General features: G+C 42.0%; 1 protein-coding gene across 1 annotated transcript; it reads right to left on the bottom strand.

Moving 5' to 3' along the window:
- Positions 1-12,475: 12,475 nt before the first annotated feature.
- Positions 12,476-17,648, bottom strand: FAM111A (family with sequence similarity 111, member A). Its single transcript, XM_006900472.1, has 2 exons — positions 17,565-17,648; positions 12,476-14,227 (listed from the first exon to the last, which is right to left on the bottom strand). Exons 1-2 carry the CDS (start codon positions 17,646-17,648, stop codon positions 12,476-12,478), a joined length of 1,836 nt encoding a protein of 611 aa, XP_006900534.1.
- Between the last annotated feature and the right edge of the window lie 367 nt (positions 17,649-18,015).

The raw sequence follows: 18,015 nt of genomic DNA, 5'->3' as shown, positions 1-18,015 counted from the left end.
GCACCAGTTGCGCCTCGGGCTCCGCAGACGCCGGGGTGGGCGCCGCCGCACCCCGCGCTCCGAGTGGCACGCTCCGTCCCTCCCCTCGCTCGCTCCCCGCCCCTTGGTGGCTCCCAGGCCGCCGCCGCCGGGCCGAGAGCTCCCCCTCCCTGTGGCTCCGCTCAGTAGCCTCCCGGCTGCAGCGTCCCTCCAGGGCGGGGCGCTCTCGCCAGCCGGCGCGCGCTCGGGGTTCCCCGGTCCCCCGCTGCTGCGGAGCCACCTGCCATGACTCCGGCCCTAGCACTGCGCAGCCGCCGCCTGGCTGCGATTTCGCAGCTCCTTCCTAGACATGGGATTTTCCTTTTTCTTTTTTTTTTAAATGCAGTAGTGCGAGCAGGGCGCCCAGCGTGGGCTCCAGACACGCAAAGTCCCCGGCGGACGCGCACACGCTCTCGCACCCACGCGCGCACCGCGCAAATTACCTCATCCTCAGACATCCATCAAAGATGCAGAAGCCACGCCCCCGACGCCTCCGGCGGGAGCCCGGGAGCTCAGCCGCCCCCTGCTGGCCGGCCTAAGCGACTCCTGGGCGGATGAATGGTTGCATGAGCCCGGGTTGTTGGGTTTTTTTAATTATTATTGTTAATATTGTTATTATTATTATTATTATTATTATCATAATCATAATCATCGTCATCATCATTATTATTATTATTTTGGTTTTTTTTATTATTATTCTTGTTTATTATCATTATTATTATTATTTGCATTTACGGGCTATGCATCGGAGAGCGGGACAGTGACTAGGGATGATAGAAACAGAATTGATGCCTTTGAGCTGTGGTGCTGGAGAAGAGTGTTGAATACACCAAGGACTGCTAGGAAAACAAACAGGTTTGTCCTAGAGAGGGTGAAACTGGAGTGCTCCTTGGAGTCAAGGATTCTGAAGCTTCGTCTGACATATTTTGGGCATGTTGCACGGAGGGACTGCTCCTTGGAGAAGGATGTCATGTTTGGGAGGGTGGAGGGACAGTACAAGAGAGGATAGATTGAGATGGATTGATTCTGTGACTGGGGTGGTGGGAATGAGTGTGTTGGAGACGGTGAGGTTGGCATAAGATAGAGCAGAGTTTAGGGCTCTTGTACAAAGGGTCGCTATGAGTCGCAAGTGACTCGATGGCACATAACAACATTACTATTTTTCCCCTGCTCTGGTTACTTTTACAGAACTCCAATCTCTTTAAGAAAAATTATCAGTGCAAATGTTTGCAGGGATTTGGATTTGATGGAGTTACATTCTTTATGAATGAAGCCTGGAGTTAGCTAAAAGAATTGACTATAGGGAGCTCTGGTGGCTTAGTATTAAGGAGTTGCACTGCCAACTCAAAGGTACACGGCTCTAATCCCCCAGTTACTCAGCGGGAGAATGATGGGAAATCTCCTCCCATGAGAGATTTCCTGCCTGTGAAATCCTACTAGAGGGTCAGCTCTGACTTGGTTCCGATTTGATAGTACATAACCACACCAACCAAGTAAAAGACCAAATCTGTCTTGGAAGAATTGCAACCAAGGTGTTCCTTAAAAAATGGTGAAATTTCATCTTACATGCTTTGGGCATGCTTCAGGACAGTCTAGTCCTTGGGAAAAGACATCACGCTGGGAAAGGTAGACAATCAACAGTAGAGAGGACCACCCTCAACTGGATGGATTGACACAGGGACTTAAACAATGGGCAAACGTGGCAGAGATTGTGAATCTCTGCAGGGCAGGGTGTTCATACCTGTTGCTCACGGGGTCACTAAGAGTCATAGTCTGGACAGCATCAAGCAACAGTGTACATGGAATAAATATATTCTTTCTAGTCAATTTAACACAATCATAGGTTGACTCTGACTTATAGGAATTTATGGACAACAAAAAGAAACCCATCTACATCCTGCCTCACCTTCACAAACTTGGTTAAGGTCAAATCCATTGTCACAGTTATTTTGTCAATCCATCTCATGAGTGTTGATCATGGATCCAGGTAAAATCCTGGAAACTCCTATCTTTTCTCTATCATGATGTTTCCTCTTGGCCTAGTTGTGAGGATTTATGTTTCCTTGATGTTGAGGTATAATCTATATTTAAGACTATATAATCTCTGAGCTCCGTCAGTAAGTGCTTGAAGTCATCTTTTCTGCAAACAAGACTTGTAAAAATAAGTAAAAGATAAGGAAGAGGAAGGAAGGAAAGAAAATGACACTGTAATAAGAAGAATGGGTTGATGATCAACCATTTTAAGAAGCAGCAATAAGATTTAAAAAGCTGGTACTATTGAAAGAAGTCCAAGTTATACTAGAGGTGTTGGTAAAAACCCAAGGTTCCAGAAATTGTTGGAATTCCAATTGAGATGTTTCAACACATGGATGCAAAGCCAGAAATGCTCACTCATCTATGTAAAGAAATTTGGAAGACAATTAGCTGGGCAAAGCCTGAGAGAGATCCATAGTGAAGTCTTTTCCAAAGAAAGGCAATCCGAGTGCAGAGATTCTAGAACAGCGCTATTAATATCACATGCAAATGAAATTTCGCTAAAGACACAACAGAATCGATTACAGTGGTACATTGACAGGGACTATCATAAATATCAACTGGATTTAGAAGAGGATATGGAACAAGGGTTATCACAGTTGAAGGACGATGTATCATCACTGAGATCAGAAAGCACCAGAAAGACAATCACTTCTATTTTATTGAGTTTGCCAAGGCAAACTCTGATCTGTGTGGATCATAGCAAATGTTGTATAATATTGCAAAGAATGAGAATTCCAGAACACTTAATTATGCTTATATGTAACATAGATATGTATCAAGATAGCTCTGGTGGTTTAGCTGGGAGGAAGCTTTGCTGTTAACAGAGAAGTTCCTACCTCTCCTTGGCTCTGAATCCACCAGAAGTTCTTCAGAAGAAGAATGGACAGTCTCCTCCCATATGATTTTCAGCCGTGGAGACCCAAGGGAGTGTCTGCTATGAGCAGGTTCTGATTTGACAGCCATGAGTGAGTGAGTGAACCCCAGGGAGTGTCAGCTATGAGTTCATTCTGATTTGACAGCAATAAGTAAGTGATACTTATATCAAGAGGCAGTCATGTGGAAAATCCGGAAGCTCAAGCATGATTTAAAAATCAGGAAAGGTCTGCATTGCAATATATTTGTGCAATGTACTCAATCTATCTGCATGCTGAATGAATAATCTGAGGAGCTGGGCTGCGTGAAGAGGAACACGACATCTAGGTGGGAAGAAGATTTATTTACAACCTGTGTTAGAAAAAGGATATAACCTTGCTTGCTGGAAGCCAAGAGGACTTGAAGCACTTATTGATGAAGATTAAGGATACTTTAGTATGGACTGCTCCCCAGCATAAAAAACCCAAAAATCCCCACAGCTAAATCAGTCAACTCTATCATGATAAATAAATACTGCCTTTGCCAACGGTGTGATTTTCCTTAGATCCCTCCTCAGTGGCCATGAAAGCAGCAGTCAGTAAATCAAACGGCATATTGCACTGTTCAGATGTCTGGTAAAAAGATCTCTTAACAGGTTACCAAGCAATGATGTTCTTTTCAGGACTCAGGTGATCTTGACCCAGACAGTGGTATTTAGAATTGCCTCATATACAAGTGAAACAGACAGTTAAGAAGGAAGACTGAAGAACTGACGCCTTTGAATTACGGTGTTGCTGAAGAATACTAAATGCACAAAAGACTTCCAGAAGAATTAACACATTTTTGGGGGGCAGTGAAGCCACAACCTTCCTTCAAAGCGAGGATAGTGAGATTTCATCTTGCTTATTTTGCATGTGCCTAGGAGGGAACAGTCCCTGGAAATTGACATGTTGGTAAAATGATGCATCACTGATGAATCAACACAGTAATTCTGCAACAATGACACTAACCCAAAGCTCAAGCTTCTCTGATTGGTTTGAATCCAGCCTCCACTTCATAAGGGACAGATGGACAGTCTCCTCCCACGTGGTGATTTACAGCCTTGGAAACAGGAGGGTTAGCTTGAGAAAAAAACTACCTTGAAAGGCAATGACGTTGGGTGGTCTTTACTGTTCTATAACATTTTGACATGAAAATGATAGTTATGTATGAGCCAATGTGTGTGACGAATGTTTTTGCCCTCTTTGGAGCAAAAGAGAGAATTGAGATTAATTGGAATGAAACAGTCTTAATTGTTAAAAAAAATTGCTCGATTGTTCAAAGTGCTACCTCCAAAAAATGTGATTGTTGCTTAGGAGGAGGGGAAGCAAGGTGGCTGTAACTTTACATACCAAGTATTGATTAGCATAGAGGTCCTGGAGTTAAGTCTTTTTATTTATGAGCGATAGACTTTATATGAGCCTAAAGAATACTTTGAATGTGTGTTGGTTATCGACAGCTGCCCACTTAATTGTCTGTCATCCTAGAACTTGTAGATTAATAACTGCATATCTACTATCTCAGGGCTTATGTGGATCAAGGTTGCTGGTGCAGATCAGCGGGGTTCCTCTGCCTTCAGGTGCCACATAAAGATGCAAACACTTTATAATCAAGGCTGTGATGTCATCTGAAGGCTTGCTGAGATCCTCTTCAGGAAGCACAGATGGCCCAGCCTTCTTCTGTCTATGTTGTGACAGAGAAGGAAAGTTAATGGGCCCCTGGGGGACCACTAGAAACATATTCCACTGTCCTTTTCACCCAAGGTGACCTGTGTATGATCCCCTTTTTTGAGAAACAAAATCAAGTGAAATTGAAAAACTTAAAACCACTGCTGTTGACTCAAATCCACAGGGATCCATAGGACAGTGCAGAGCTGTCCCGTAGGACGTGCGAGGCTTTAATCTTTACCGGACAGCGCTGTCCCAACTTTCTTTTGCAGACACTTGGTGAGGTCAAACAACTGGCCTTTGGTTTAGCTCACTGTGCTGCCAGCCCCGTCCCTTTTCTGATAGTAGTAGAGAAAACAAAACAAAACAAAACAAAAAAACCCCAATCAAACCATATTCATCCAATCAGCAATAATGCACCTAATACCTGGGACTGCATTAATCTTCTACAAAACAAGCCTTATTAACAACCTACATTATGCAGCTGACACAACCTTGCTTGCTGAAAAAGAAGAGGACCTCACGCACTTGCTGCAGAACATCAAAGACTGTGGCATTCGATATAGATTACATCTCAACATCAAGGTAACAAAAAGCCTCTCCACTGGGTCAACATGCAACGTTGTGTTTGAAGTTGTCAGCGATTTCATTTTATTTGGATCCACAATCAATACCAGGGGTTACAGCAATGAAGACGTCAAAAGCTGTGACCAATTGGGAATATTTGCTGTCAGGGACCTCTCCTATGTGTTAAACAGCAGGGATGTGTGGGAATTCTGGTGGTGGCCTAGTGGCAAGAAGTTGCAATCCCAGAGGTGTGTTGTTCGAATCCACCAGATGCTCTGCTGGAGAAGGAGGGGCAATCTCCTCCTGTACCTGTCAGATCTGATTTGATGGCACACACGCACACACACACACAATAGTAAACTAAAATTAAAAAGAGCAGGGATGTCAATTTGAAGACTAGAGAGAACCTGATCCAAGCCTTGGTCTTTTCAATGACTTCATAAGCATCTGAAAGTTGGACAAGCAATAAGGCCAACAGAAGAGTCACCGTCTTTGGGTTAGGGTGTGGGGGAAGAGCTTTGCATATCCCAGGAAGTGCCAAAAGAGCCAGCAAATCTGTCTGAAAGGAAGTCCAACCAGGGCGCTCTTTAGAGACAAGAACCATGACATTTCGTCTCACCTACTTTGGGCCTGTTGTCAGAAGGCACCAGTCCTTGGAAAAAAAGACATCATGTTGGGAAAGGTAGAGGATTAGAGAAGGAAAGGACAACCCTTGACAAGATGAGTTGGCACAGTGCTTGTAACAATGGGCTGGAACGTACCAGAGATGGTGGGGCTGGTGCAGGATAGTGCATGTGTCAGATCTGTTGTTCAGAGGGCCCACTGGAGAGCACCGAACAATAACAAGGCCACACTTTCTTGTCACCCAGCGAGTCTGAAATGGCCCGCTCCAACATGACGAGGCCAGACTCATGGATCAAGAGCTTGTTGTTGTTGTTAAGCAGCAGCTCTTCAGGGAAGCTCTGGTGGCCTGGTGGCAAGAAGCTGCACTTCAATCCTGAAGGTGCACTGTTCAAATCCACCAGATGGTCCACTGGAGGAGGGGTAATCTCCTCCTGTATCAGTCAGATCCGATTCAAGAGGACACAATAAGAATTTTTTTTTAAAAAAGAGATAGTTTTTTTTAAAAAAGAAGAAGCTCTTCAACGAATTCTATGAACCCTCTACCCTCAAGATGGAAGCAGCCAGTCATAACTGATGGTCTCTTGGTAGAACTATCATTGATGCCAACTTCTGTATGAAAGGAAATTTGAACTGTTAGGTTGGATTTATTATTTTTTTTAATGTATCTCATGAATGTGAAAAGCAGTAAAGGCAGGGGAAAAGGTGATCTAATTACTATAATTCTGGACCAAAAGAACTGTGCAGAAGAATTTAACAGATATCTGAGTGCTAAGGTAAATAGCCTTTACACAGAAGTGGATGTATCAGGAAAATCTAACATGAAATTGCCAGAGGAACTTGCAGTTGCAAGAAGAACTACGACGAGTTAAAGAGGAAAGTTCCTATGTACTGGACTGCAATCTGAAGACAAAACTTCAAAAATGTGCATACTGAATGAAGAAAGCACTTAAGAGAGGGGACACATTTATGAATGGATGTTGGAAGATATCTGGAGATACAGATCAGAATGAGACAGGATATGAACTTGCCCATGAAGATGCTAGAAAAGAATGTCTGTGTCTCCAAGGACAGCAGCCAGACATCTCAGTTACAGGCATGAACTTGCTTTTAAGTTACAGAGTTGAGGATACAGGAGCAAAACAGAAAAGTGAACTCAGAAACAGAAAAGTGAACTCAGAAACAGAAAAATAAGCTCAACAATCACTTGGAAGATAAGATCAAAAGCTAGCAACTTGAAGTGGAGGAGCTAACCAGGGAGTGAAACCAACCTGAATTAGAGTTTTAAAAAGGAAAGAGAAAGATGGGTGCAAAACAACATCCTGGGGAAGATCCGCAGCAAGATGGATGAGGAGCACAGAATTCAATGGGGGGATGCCAACCTAAAAGAGACCTTGGGGGAAAGTCAGACTGCAGCTTCATCTCATGGATCAAGAGATCAACTTCTGTTCTCTCAAAAGTCGTGAGTGCATCAGCTATGCCAGGAAGATGATAGCAGCATACAGAAAGAGGTGTACAAGAATAGCAATGGACTCTACAGTGTCTGCTTGACAAACCAGCTGCTCCTCCACATTTTGTTTTATCACATTACTGGCAATACCCACAGTAAAACCTTACACTGCCCATTTCCCACCTATGATTTTCAATTCCATTAAATCTTTCCCTACCTTCTGGACTTTGCTTGGCAAATGCTGCTCTTTTGGCCTAATATGGTTGGCTATTCCAGGGAATGAGGATCTCCTTGATATAATTGTTCACCTTATAGGGTCTGTCTTACAGTTTGGCATGGGAGTTTTGTTCTAGGTTCAAAGAGCAATCAAAGGCCTTAGTGTCAGGAGTACTACCAGTCTCACAGGGTTTTTTCTTTTTCTCATTTTTTTGATGGGTTTGCATATAATTATTTATATAAATCATGTTTTCTACATGTACTTTTTTTTGTGCAAACATTCATATTATATAAAGAGCTTGGGGCCCTATCTGATCTTTATCAACTATACAATGGGGAACTATCTCCTTCAACAGCATCAACAACACAAACCCGATTCCCATGAGATCAGACGTGTTGCCCACACTTCTATACCTCTTTGTGCGCATCCTAACACCAATCTTACTTTGTTGTTGTTGTTGTTATGTGCCATCAAGTAGCCAGTGACTCATAGCGATCTCTGTACGCTAGCTCTGAAACCTGCTCTGTCCGGAGCCAATCTCATCGTCTCCAACAAATCTAATCCCATCCCTCCAGTCACTGAGTCAATCCATCTCATCTGTCCCTCCACCCTTCCGAGCATGATGTCCATCTCCAAGGACTGCTCCCTCCTGGCGACATGCCCAAAATAAGTGAGATGGAGCCTCAAAATCCTTGCCTCCAGGGAGCAAGGATTTCACCATCTCCAGGACAGACCTGTTTATTCTCCCGGCAGTGTACTGTATATTCAACACTCTCTCTTCCAGCACCACAACTCAAAGGCATTGATCCTTCTATCATTTTTATTTTGTTGTTGTTGTTGTATATTTTACTGGGTACAAAATCTGATGCAATAGCTCACAGATCACCCAGAACCATACTGGGGAAGTCAAAAGGCTAGTAGAAGAATACAATCAGTACAGCTTCCAAAATGCTCACAGGCCCATCACTGAGCCTCACGCCTTTGGGTCAGAATTACAAAGTTCTCAGTTCTGCCAATGAAGGCTCTGCCTTTCCAGGTCCCAGTCCTCCAGCTTGGGCAGAGGCTCTGAGCTCTGGTTCCCCGTGATGTGGCAGTCCAAGGGCCACTGCATCTCATGCAAGGTCTCTGCTTCTCTGCTGTGGCTGATAGGGCTGTTGCTCCTATAGACCCTAGTCTGACAGATACAAGAATATCTGGCCCCAAAGGATGTGTTACATTCTGTCTTCTTCTTCTTCTTGGCTGGTGGTGCAGTTCTTGAATTCTGCTGGATTTGCTCAATTTAATAGTGAGACTAGCCAATCCCCTTGTGGATAGGTTAATATTTCTTATTAGTACACTCCCACCCATCTACATGACAAAGTCAGTTAATAGCTAGGGAGGCCATTTTTTTAATTAGAAATTATTTTTTTAATGCAACATATGTATTTTTTACAGCATATTCTTTCCATTTAATTTCCCCCATTCATTCATTATTGCATATTTTCCTCCCTGCAATACCCCTCCCCGCAGTTCATTTTTCTTTGAAAAGAAAAAAAAAATCTTTGTGATATAATCCCCTCCCAAGTCCAGTTCACTTTACTATGCATTTCTTTTTCTGTTAATACTGTTATGAAAATAATACCTAATCCTATATTCTTTTTAAACAGTTCTCTCCCTTATCTGTTTCAATGCAGTATATATTATTTATCACCTTTTAGGAGGGAAATAATTTTTTAACAATAAACCCTTAATACCACAGAACACCTCCTTGGTTCTCTAGTCATTAGCATCTATAGTTGAAGAATTAACTTTCCCTTTAAAATATATAATAACTATATTCATGAAAGCGTGTAAGCCAGCGACTTCATGCCTCATGCATGCATGTCTATGCATGTCTATGTATGTCCCCATTTTAGATAGCCAATTTCTAATTTTCCCATTCCCATCAAACCAGTACTCTGATGAAGTAAGCATGTTCTTTCCTTTGAAGAATTTTGTTTGCATTTGGAAACTTTGAGCATCTACATCCATAAAGACAGACCAGTCCAGAGCAAGCCATGAGCTTACAACAATCAAGACTAGTTCACAGCATGGAACATCTTATCTACATCTGGCTGGGTTCTGGTCAACTCATCTACAGCCATTCAGAACTAGGTTCAAATGGGCATCAGCTGCAAACTCAGGAGTCCATACTTCTTCCTGTGCTCCAGATCAACTGGTCCAAGCTGTGCCTGATTCTTGATTGCTGTATGTCTCCAGTAGACCCTGGTGGTCACCATGACTAAGCAAACTTGCTAGTACCCTCCAACTTCAAGTCCTGGAAGGGAGCTCTGATGGGTTAACAAACCTTTCACTGCCTCAGAAGCCAAACCACTTGTTGTAGTTTTAAAAAGTCTCTTTTCTTCTCCTTTTCCTTCCAAACATAAATCTCTTCAATCAAGAGTCCAAGGAGGGTCTATAAATCCATTCACATGCACATCTCAGGGTACTATTTATTGCTATTAGGTGCCTGTGAGTCAAGTATAACTCATAGTGACCCTATGAACAACAGATCTGACCCCTATCCTATCTTATGCTATCCTGTCCTACGCCAACCTTACAATCTCTGAACACACTCGAGCCCACTGCTGTAGTCACTGTGTCAATCCATCTGGTTGAGGGTCTTCATTTCCTTCACTGTCCCTCCACCTTTTCAAACTTAATGTCTTTCTCCAAGGAACAGCCTTCTCCTAGCAACCTGCCCAAAGTATGTGAGATGAGGTTTCAACAGCCTTGTCTCCAAGGTGCACTCTGGCCTCAGCATTTCCAAGATCTATCTGTTTGTTATTTTTGCAGTCCATGTGATATTTAATATTCTCTTCCAACACTTCTGGGCCCCTGTGTCCACTTCCAAATTCTACTATTTTCAACAAGCATTTTTCAGGGCAAATATTTCCCTTTTAGTATATCCAATTAATAAGCTGAAGGCGGGAGTTACACGCTTTCCATATCTGCATTATCCAGTATTTATGTTTACAGTATATCTTAACATTTCTATGTAGAAGAAACATAGAGAAAACATTAATGTCTTATAAATGTAAATCAACAAGAACCTTAATTATTTTTACAATGTATCTTAACATTACTATATGAAAGAAACAGCAATATTCATAAATGTAAATCAATATAAGTCTTAACACAAATCTTTTAAGGAATTCCAAGTTTCAATTTCATTCTCCATCCTTAACTTCTTTCATGTGACCTTAAGACTTGCCTTTTGCCTCAGGCCAAAAGCAGCTTAACTTTCTTTCCATTTTATTAGCAGCAAAAGTAGCTATTTTAACTGTATTTCTTAAGCCCCTAATTTGTTACTCTTACAAAATCCCACACTTCCATGAGTCTGGAGCCATCAGAATGTATACAGCTCTGACAGGAACTGTAAAAAGAGTAAGGGCTACATGAGGAAGGCCTTATGTGACCTTTACTAAATCCACATTAGGGAATGGTCCCTATCAACACAAAATCAATCCCCACGAGGTCAGACATGTCCCCCATGCTCCCATACCTCTTTCTATTCATCCCAACACCAAGTTTACTGCTTTACTGGGTCCAAAATATGATTTGCTAGCTCAAAGGTCACACAGCACCATATCAGAGAATTACAAAAGGCTGTAATTCAGGCTGGTAGCAGAATACAGTCAACAGCTTCTGAAATGTGCTCAGAGGTGCATTAATCTTGAACCTCACGGCTTTAGGCCACAACTACAAAGCTCTCAATCTTACAAATCACGGCTCTGCTCCCCACATCCCCCAACCCCCAGTCCTCCAGCAAACTTGGGCAAAGGTCCTTAGCTCTGGTTCCCCTGGGGTAGCAGTCCCAAGGTCTGCTGCATCTCATGTCAGGTCTCAGTTCTTTTCTGTGGCTGATAAGGTTGTTGCTCCCGTAGACCCTCGTCTGAGAGGCCAAGACTCTGACCCCAACAAACACTCTGTCTTCTTCTTCTTCTTTCCTGATGGTATAGATCTTGACTTCTGCTACCAGGTCTGCTCAATTTAATAGTCAGATTAGCCAATTCCCTTGTGGCTAGGGTAACACGCCCTATTCACATATTGCTACCAATCCACATGGCAAAGTCAGTTAATGGCTATGGAAGCCATTTGAACAATAAACCCTTAATGCTATATATGTAATTATTATTGTTCTATGCCCATTATCACTCCAACTTTTCAAGTCCCCATTGAACATTTTCCATTTCTTCACCACCCCCTCTGCATATCTATCTCTACTATCTCAGTGATTTTCTCCCTCTCCCTCCTTCTCCCCCTTTTGAACATTTCTATATTATCTTACTCAGTTATCCTATTCTCAAAGTACTGGCCTTATGCAATATTTGTTCTTACGTGGCACTTCAGCATAATACTCTGCCAGTAGAAAACTGAAACGGAATTCACATCTCACACCATATACACAACCCCACTCAAAGTGGATCAGAGAACTATGGATAAAATGAAAATTTATAAAGATTATAAGAGACAAAACTGGAATAAAATTAGAAGCTCTTGCTATAGCATAAACAGTCTTGCAAATGTAGCCCAAAATACACAACTTGGAGAAGATAAAATTGATGAATGAGACTTTCTTAAATCAAATCCCTGTGTGCATCAAAAACCTCCATTAGGGTGAAAAAGAATCTCACAGATTTGGGGGGAAAATATTTGGCAATGAATTATTGTATAAGGGTTTCATAACTAAATTTTGCAGAAAACTATAGGTTCTCCAAAATAAAAAGACTGACAGCTCAGCCACAAAACGGGAAAGACATGAAAAGTCTTTGTACAAAGAAGGACATTCAGATGGCCAAGAAACACATGAGGAAATGTTCAAAATCACCTGCATTCAGAGACATGCAAATCCAAACGAGAATCCATCTCACTCCTCAGAGTTGTGAAAACTGGTTTCTTCATTTGTATAGACACATGACCAGCACCTGGAAAGTCATCAACATTAGCTCCTTAAAGTCAGCAGATAGACTGAGCTATCACTATCTCTCAATCTTCGTCACTCACCATTTCCGCATCCAACTGGTCTAGACCTACCTCTTCATACCATTGTCTGTGGTTTTCCTTCATGTGGTCAAGGATGACCTCCATAGTGATGCCAAACTCAATGACACTGGAACATCCATTTTGGTACTGATAAGAGAAGCCAGCAGTATGCATGGCCACTAATGAGAATTTTGAATCAAACACCGGGGAACCAGAAGACCCAAAGAAAAAACTGGTGTCATAGGTAATCACAGTGGGGTTGTCGATGATCTCCCTGAAGCTTTTCTCGGTTTGCATATGGACATATGGTGAACAGTCATAGCCTTCTGCCTGTCTAGCTTGAATATGTGCCTGACATTTTTCTTTTCGCTGATTCAGAGGGATCACAAGACAATTATCAGTAGACTTCACCTTTCCTTCTGGATGGCCAATAATACGTAACAACCCATTCAGCGGCACAGGGTGCAAGCCGGTGTACAGGCCTGGAGGCACCTGTTGCCCATTTTCCTTCAGTTTCAGGACAGCATAGTCGAGAGTTTCATCAGATACTTCAAGCCAAGGGTCAACGGTAAAGTACTTCTTTGATTGTTCCACATTCTCTTCATAATCAAAAGTCACTTTTAGACACTGACTAATTATGTTTGCCCACTGTCCGGTCTCTATTCCTTCTCCTACAATGAGATTTATAACATGGCGGCAAGTGAGAATGTATAATCCTTTAAAAACAAAGCAGGTGCCACAACCTTGGTTTCCATTATTGTCCCAGCACATGTACCCAACTGATTGACCATAATGAGAAAAATCTTTGTGTTCTTTCATCGTGGTAGAGTTGCTAACCAGTTTCCCAAAGTTTTCTTTATGAATGTTAAACAAGTTCCCCTTTTTCTTTCTATCTTTCATTTCTCGGTTGAAGCATTCTCTGATTTTTTCACTCTCTTGTTTCAAACTTGGGTACTGGTCCACAAGGTACATATTCAGTGTTTGGACGGGTCTTTGCTCCGACTCGGAATTCTGGGAGTCTGCTATCCTGGGGCTCATTCTTTTCTCAACCTCAAACTCAATGTCAAATGACTTGCCCTCTAAGTCATCCACTCGCTGACCGTTTTCTATAACGGAGTGACTGTTCTCAACCAGTCTCCACACGTGGTTCTCCAGAATGGGCAGAAACCTGCCGTCCTTGCACAGTGCTTCCTTGATAGTTTCTCCTTTGAAAGCATACACGCAAAATTTTAAGCCCTTTTTGTGAAGCATCATATACCTAATGATTTTTTTCCTCCCCTTCCCAATTGTGTTAATATAAAATTTGACACAGTCAGTGGAAACTCTTTCATCACACCGACGAAGTGTCTGTTTACCTGCTATAAATGTAATTACCAGGTGGGACATTTCAGGAAGACAGCTGAGGGGCATGCCAAGGTTTATATACCCTTCAAGTTTTTCTCTGCCACAGACCAACATCATTTTGCCTCGCTGAGACTTTATCTCTTTTTTGACAACATCAGCAGTGTTGAGTGCCACATACAAACTCTCTCTCTCGTTGTATGTGAGCATATATTTCCTTCTGTCATTGTTCCTGCAGTTTAAGTCCAAGGTGATGCTAATTGTCTTATGTTGGGGCTTCAGGGCCTGGTCTTTTGGATTTTCCTGAGTGCAGTGAGCTTTTTGAGCCTCAAAGTTAGTAATATCTCTTAGAGACTTGGTAGAGCCCTTCTTCATTTGAGGAGTATTGCAATTATTCTCTTGGTCCTTAGCGACCTAAGAAGAAACAAGATAAAGACTTTAAAACCCTGAATTCAACAGGAATCTTCTGCTTTCTTTTTTAGCATTCAATTTACAAAATTTCCGTGAAAAATTCAGGACCAAAGCAACCTAGCTCTCTTACTGCGAGTAAATCAGATCAACTAATAGTTGACCCTCCAGCTGTTTTTTGCAGGCGTAAATAATTTGGTAGTCAACAAAAATAACAACAACAAAATACAAGAGAAGAGACTGCCCAGCTTTCTCTGGAGGAGTCCTGGGGGATTTGAACTTTGCTTCCTCCCTCATAGTTCCTAGAAATATCTATCTCTATCTCTGTCTCTAACTCTATCTCTCTACGTCTCTATATCATCTATATCTACATCTACATCTATATCTACATCTACAACTATATCTATCATATATCTAATCTATATCTCTCTCTAGATCTCTATATATGCATATACTTCAATGCTATGGTATCAAGAGTTTTCTACCAAGACAGGAAACAGCTTGGGATCTCAAAATCTGTGAGCCCCAGCCAAACTCTATTTTCAACAGGACAGTGCAAAGAATTCAGAGTTTGACTTGAGATCCAAAATATTAGCAGGGTTTCCTGTTTTATCAGTCATGTTAAGTTTAATATTCAAATAAATCACTAGTTAACTAATCATGTGGTCTTAATGCAGTAATTTCTTATAATAAATATCTTGACTCACTTAGCCTTTTCTATAAAAGACCTCAAAACCTTTCCCTGATTACATCAATTAATCCTCAAATCCTCTGAAATGAAGAAGTGTAAATATGATTTCTTTATAATTTTTATCATAAAGCTGAGGCATAGTAAGTTTTCCCTGAAAGGGCTCTGCCTGCATTCACATATGGATGGCTATAAGAACTCCAATTTGTCGAGTATTTTACTTCACTGTCTATTCCTTCTGTACACTTGGGACAGCCTTCCTCTTATTACAGAGAATTACTTTAACTATCGGGTGTAGAGACAGAGAGATGCATTCAATGAGGAACATTAAATAAATATTAGAAACTCAATGAGAATGAAGAGGGTCAGATTTCTGTGTCCAGAAGATACATCTTCCCCGCTTATATTTATCATGGGGTTGTCAACACATAGACGTCCGCACATTTAGCAAAGCCATGTACAAACTCTGGGCCTAGCAATGCCAGATTGTAAAAATTAGGAGGAAGACTGTGTGTAACAAAGCGTAGCACAAAACCTAGTGCATTTATTTCTCTTCTTTGACATTACTTACTGGTAAGGGTATTCTGGAAGGAGCTCTGGTGGCACAGTGGTTAAACACTCAGTGACAAACTAAAAGCCTCCCCATCCTTCTTCCTAAGAAGCAGGCTGGTTATGTGTCTTCCAGGACAGATATCTTCTCTTGCTTTTTTGGCAGTCCATTGTATATTTGTTTGTTCTTTTGGCAGTCCATAATATTTTTCACCAACACCACAATTCAAAGGCACCAATTCTTCCTTGGTCTTCCTTACTCATTTACTAACTTCCACATGCATACGGGATAACTGGATACAACCATGACATGGGTCAGGAGCACCTTCTACCTCAGTGTGATAGCCTAGCTCTTTGGCAGATATTTTTCACTTTGAAAAATTAAATTCTGCAAGTTTTAAGTTGTTGAATATTTCCAAGATCCAGGAAGTGAATTTCTGGGCAAGGTGAACTTCAAAGTACAATTTCTAGAGTGGTTAAGCCTAATATTGATATGTGATGTGCAATACAGGAGCTTTTGCAGGCTAGTGGCAAGGAATTGCGCCATCAGTTCAAAGGTATGTTGCTCACATCCACCAGTGGCTTCATGGGAGAAAGATGGGCAACTTCCTCCTGTGCAATTTAGGCCTCTGAAAACCTGCTGGAGGGTCGGCTCCAGGTTGGTTCCAACTTGACAGTAGACAACACAACAAACAACAGCATGTACCCTGAATGTGTGCCATGAAAATGGTCTTGAAATAATAGGTCAGAGGAAAAGAGGAAGATCTTCAAGGAGCAGAGTATCCCGTGAACTAGCAGAAGAAGGAACGTATCTGTCTTGGAGGAAGTACAACCACGGTGTTCCTGAGAGGTAAGGATGGGATGGTGGAACTTCATCTCACATACCATGAGCGAGCAGGCTTTCAGCAGAAGTCAGTCCTTGGAAAAAGACCTCATATTGGGCAAGGTGGAGGGTCAGAGAAGCAGAGGAAGACCCTCAATATGACGGATTGACCCAGTGATGGTGACGATGGGCTTCAGCATGAGGATGATGGCTCTGAATAGGAGTTGACTTCGCAGCACATAACAGCAACAACCCAAAGGATAAAGACATTCAAAGAAGAATTGATGCCTTTGAATTATAGTATGGCTGTGGACTGCCATGGTGAATGAAGAATGCCTGCCGTACCAGGGACTACCACCACGGGCTTGAGTATAACAGATGGGGAGGAGGGTTCAGGATAGAGCAAGGTGCAGAACTGTGGTTCATAGGGTCACTAGGAGCTCCAGGAGACTCAATGGCACCTAACAACAACAACAACGTGGACTGTCAAAAGAACAAACAAATACATGGTGAAAGAAAAGCAGCCACGGTGCTCCCTAGAAACAAGGATGGCAAGACGTTGTCTCACGAACTTTGGGGCCTGTTAATGATGGGGTGGTATGTTTGTCTTACAGATATAAGACTTATGTAAAAAGAGAGGGGAAAGATAGGGTGGTATTAATAAGTTCAGCATTCTCTATATAGATATCAATTATAAAACTATAGTTTTCCAGCCTGCGAGACTGGTTGCTAGACCTTGGAGTTCTTAGCGTCCTTTCTTTGATCTGTTTTTCAGAAGAGGAGCTGCATCTCCTAGATTAGCTGTTATCTCTTTGAAGCTGTTTTCCCCAATCATATATAAATTGTAACTTCATCTGCCTATTTGCCTGGAAAGGGAGTATCTGAGTGTGAATGATTTTCTTTCAGATATGGAAATTGTAAGTATTATTAAGTAAGTTGATGTCTCACTCTCCTATAAAAGCCCATGACCACTCCCAGATGGGGAGGCAGTCTTGGAGGTGACTCCCTGTCTCCCAGATCTGTGTAATAAAGTGCATTTATGGATATTGCAATCAGTTTGAGAGATCACTTCCTGGAGAAAATATCATGCTTGTAACACTGGAGAGTTAGAGAAAGGAAGAAGAGCCTCAAGCAGTGGTCAACAAAAGTGGCTTAAAGACAAGAGAGATTAGAAATATGGTGCAGGATCAGGCAGTCTCTTCCTGGTGCAGGAAGGGGACTTAAGTCAGAGTCAACTCAACAGCATCTAACAAAACCAATGTCAGCATGCACAGCGGACATACCAGAGGGAAATAGTTCTCCATCTTCCCATACTTCTTCTCATTAAATGGGATCTTCAGAGACCTGCGGTTCTTAGGTTTCACCATGGCTTGATGACGAATAGACAGTTCAGCTGAAACAATAATGTCAAAAAGATTCAAGTCACTGTGGGACCATCACAGTGATAAGTCTTATGTGTAGGACTAACTGCGGGTGTGTGCGGGTGTGTGTGTGTGTGTGTGTGTGTGTGTGTGTCTACCTCCCATGTTTCTCCTTCCGTTGTAGCCTTTCTCTAGTCTCTTTCTCCACACTGATTCTAAATAAGCAAACAATCGTTTAGCCACCAAGTCTAGTCACCTCAACAATGAAAGCTCTCTTTATAGAGCAAGGAGTTTCTGAGAGTGCTAATAGTAAAAATGTTTGGCCGCTAATAGAAAAGAGGGTGTTGAGAGCACCTGGAAAGAAAAAAAAAAA

The sequence above is a fragment of the Elephantulus edwardii genome, unplaced genomic scaffold (assembly GCF_000299155.1).
Source record: "Elephantulus edwardii isolate Elephantulus edwardi_28Jun2011 unplaced genomic scaffold, EleEdw1.0 scaffold00284, whole genome shotgun sequence".
NCBI lineage: Eukaryota > Metazoa > Chordata > Mammalia > Macroscelidea > Macroscelididae > Elephantulus > Elephantulus edwardii.
The sequence above is the reverse complement of the archived record's forward strand: the minus strand, read 5'-3'. Positions and strand labels throughout refer to the sequence as shown.

What these genes read in the sequence shown, in the direction of transcription:
- FAM111A (XM_006900472.1), bottom strand. Translation starts at nt 17,648, where the DNA reads ATGGTGAAACCTAAGAACCGCAGGTCTCTGAAGATCCCATTTAATGAG. An exon ending in TGGAGAACTATTTCCCTCTG is followed by an intron (nt 14,228 to 17,564) that starts GTATGTCCGCTG and finishes GTTTCTTCTTAG; the next exon opens with GTCGCTAAGGACCAAGAGAA.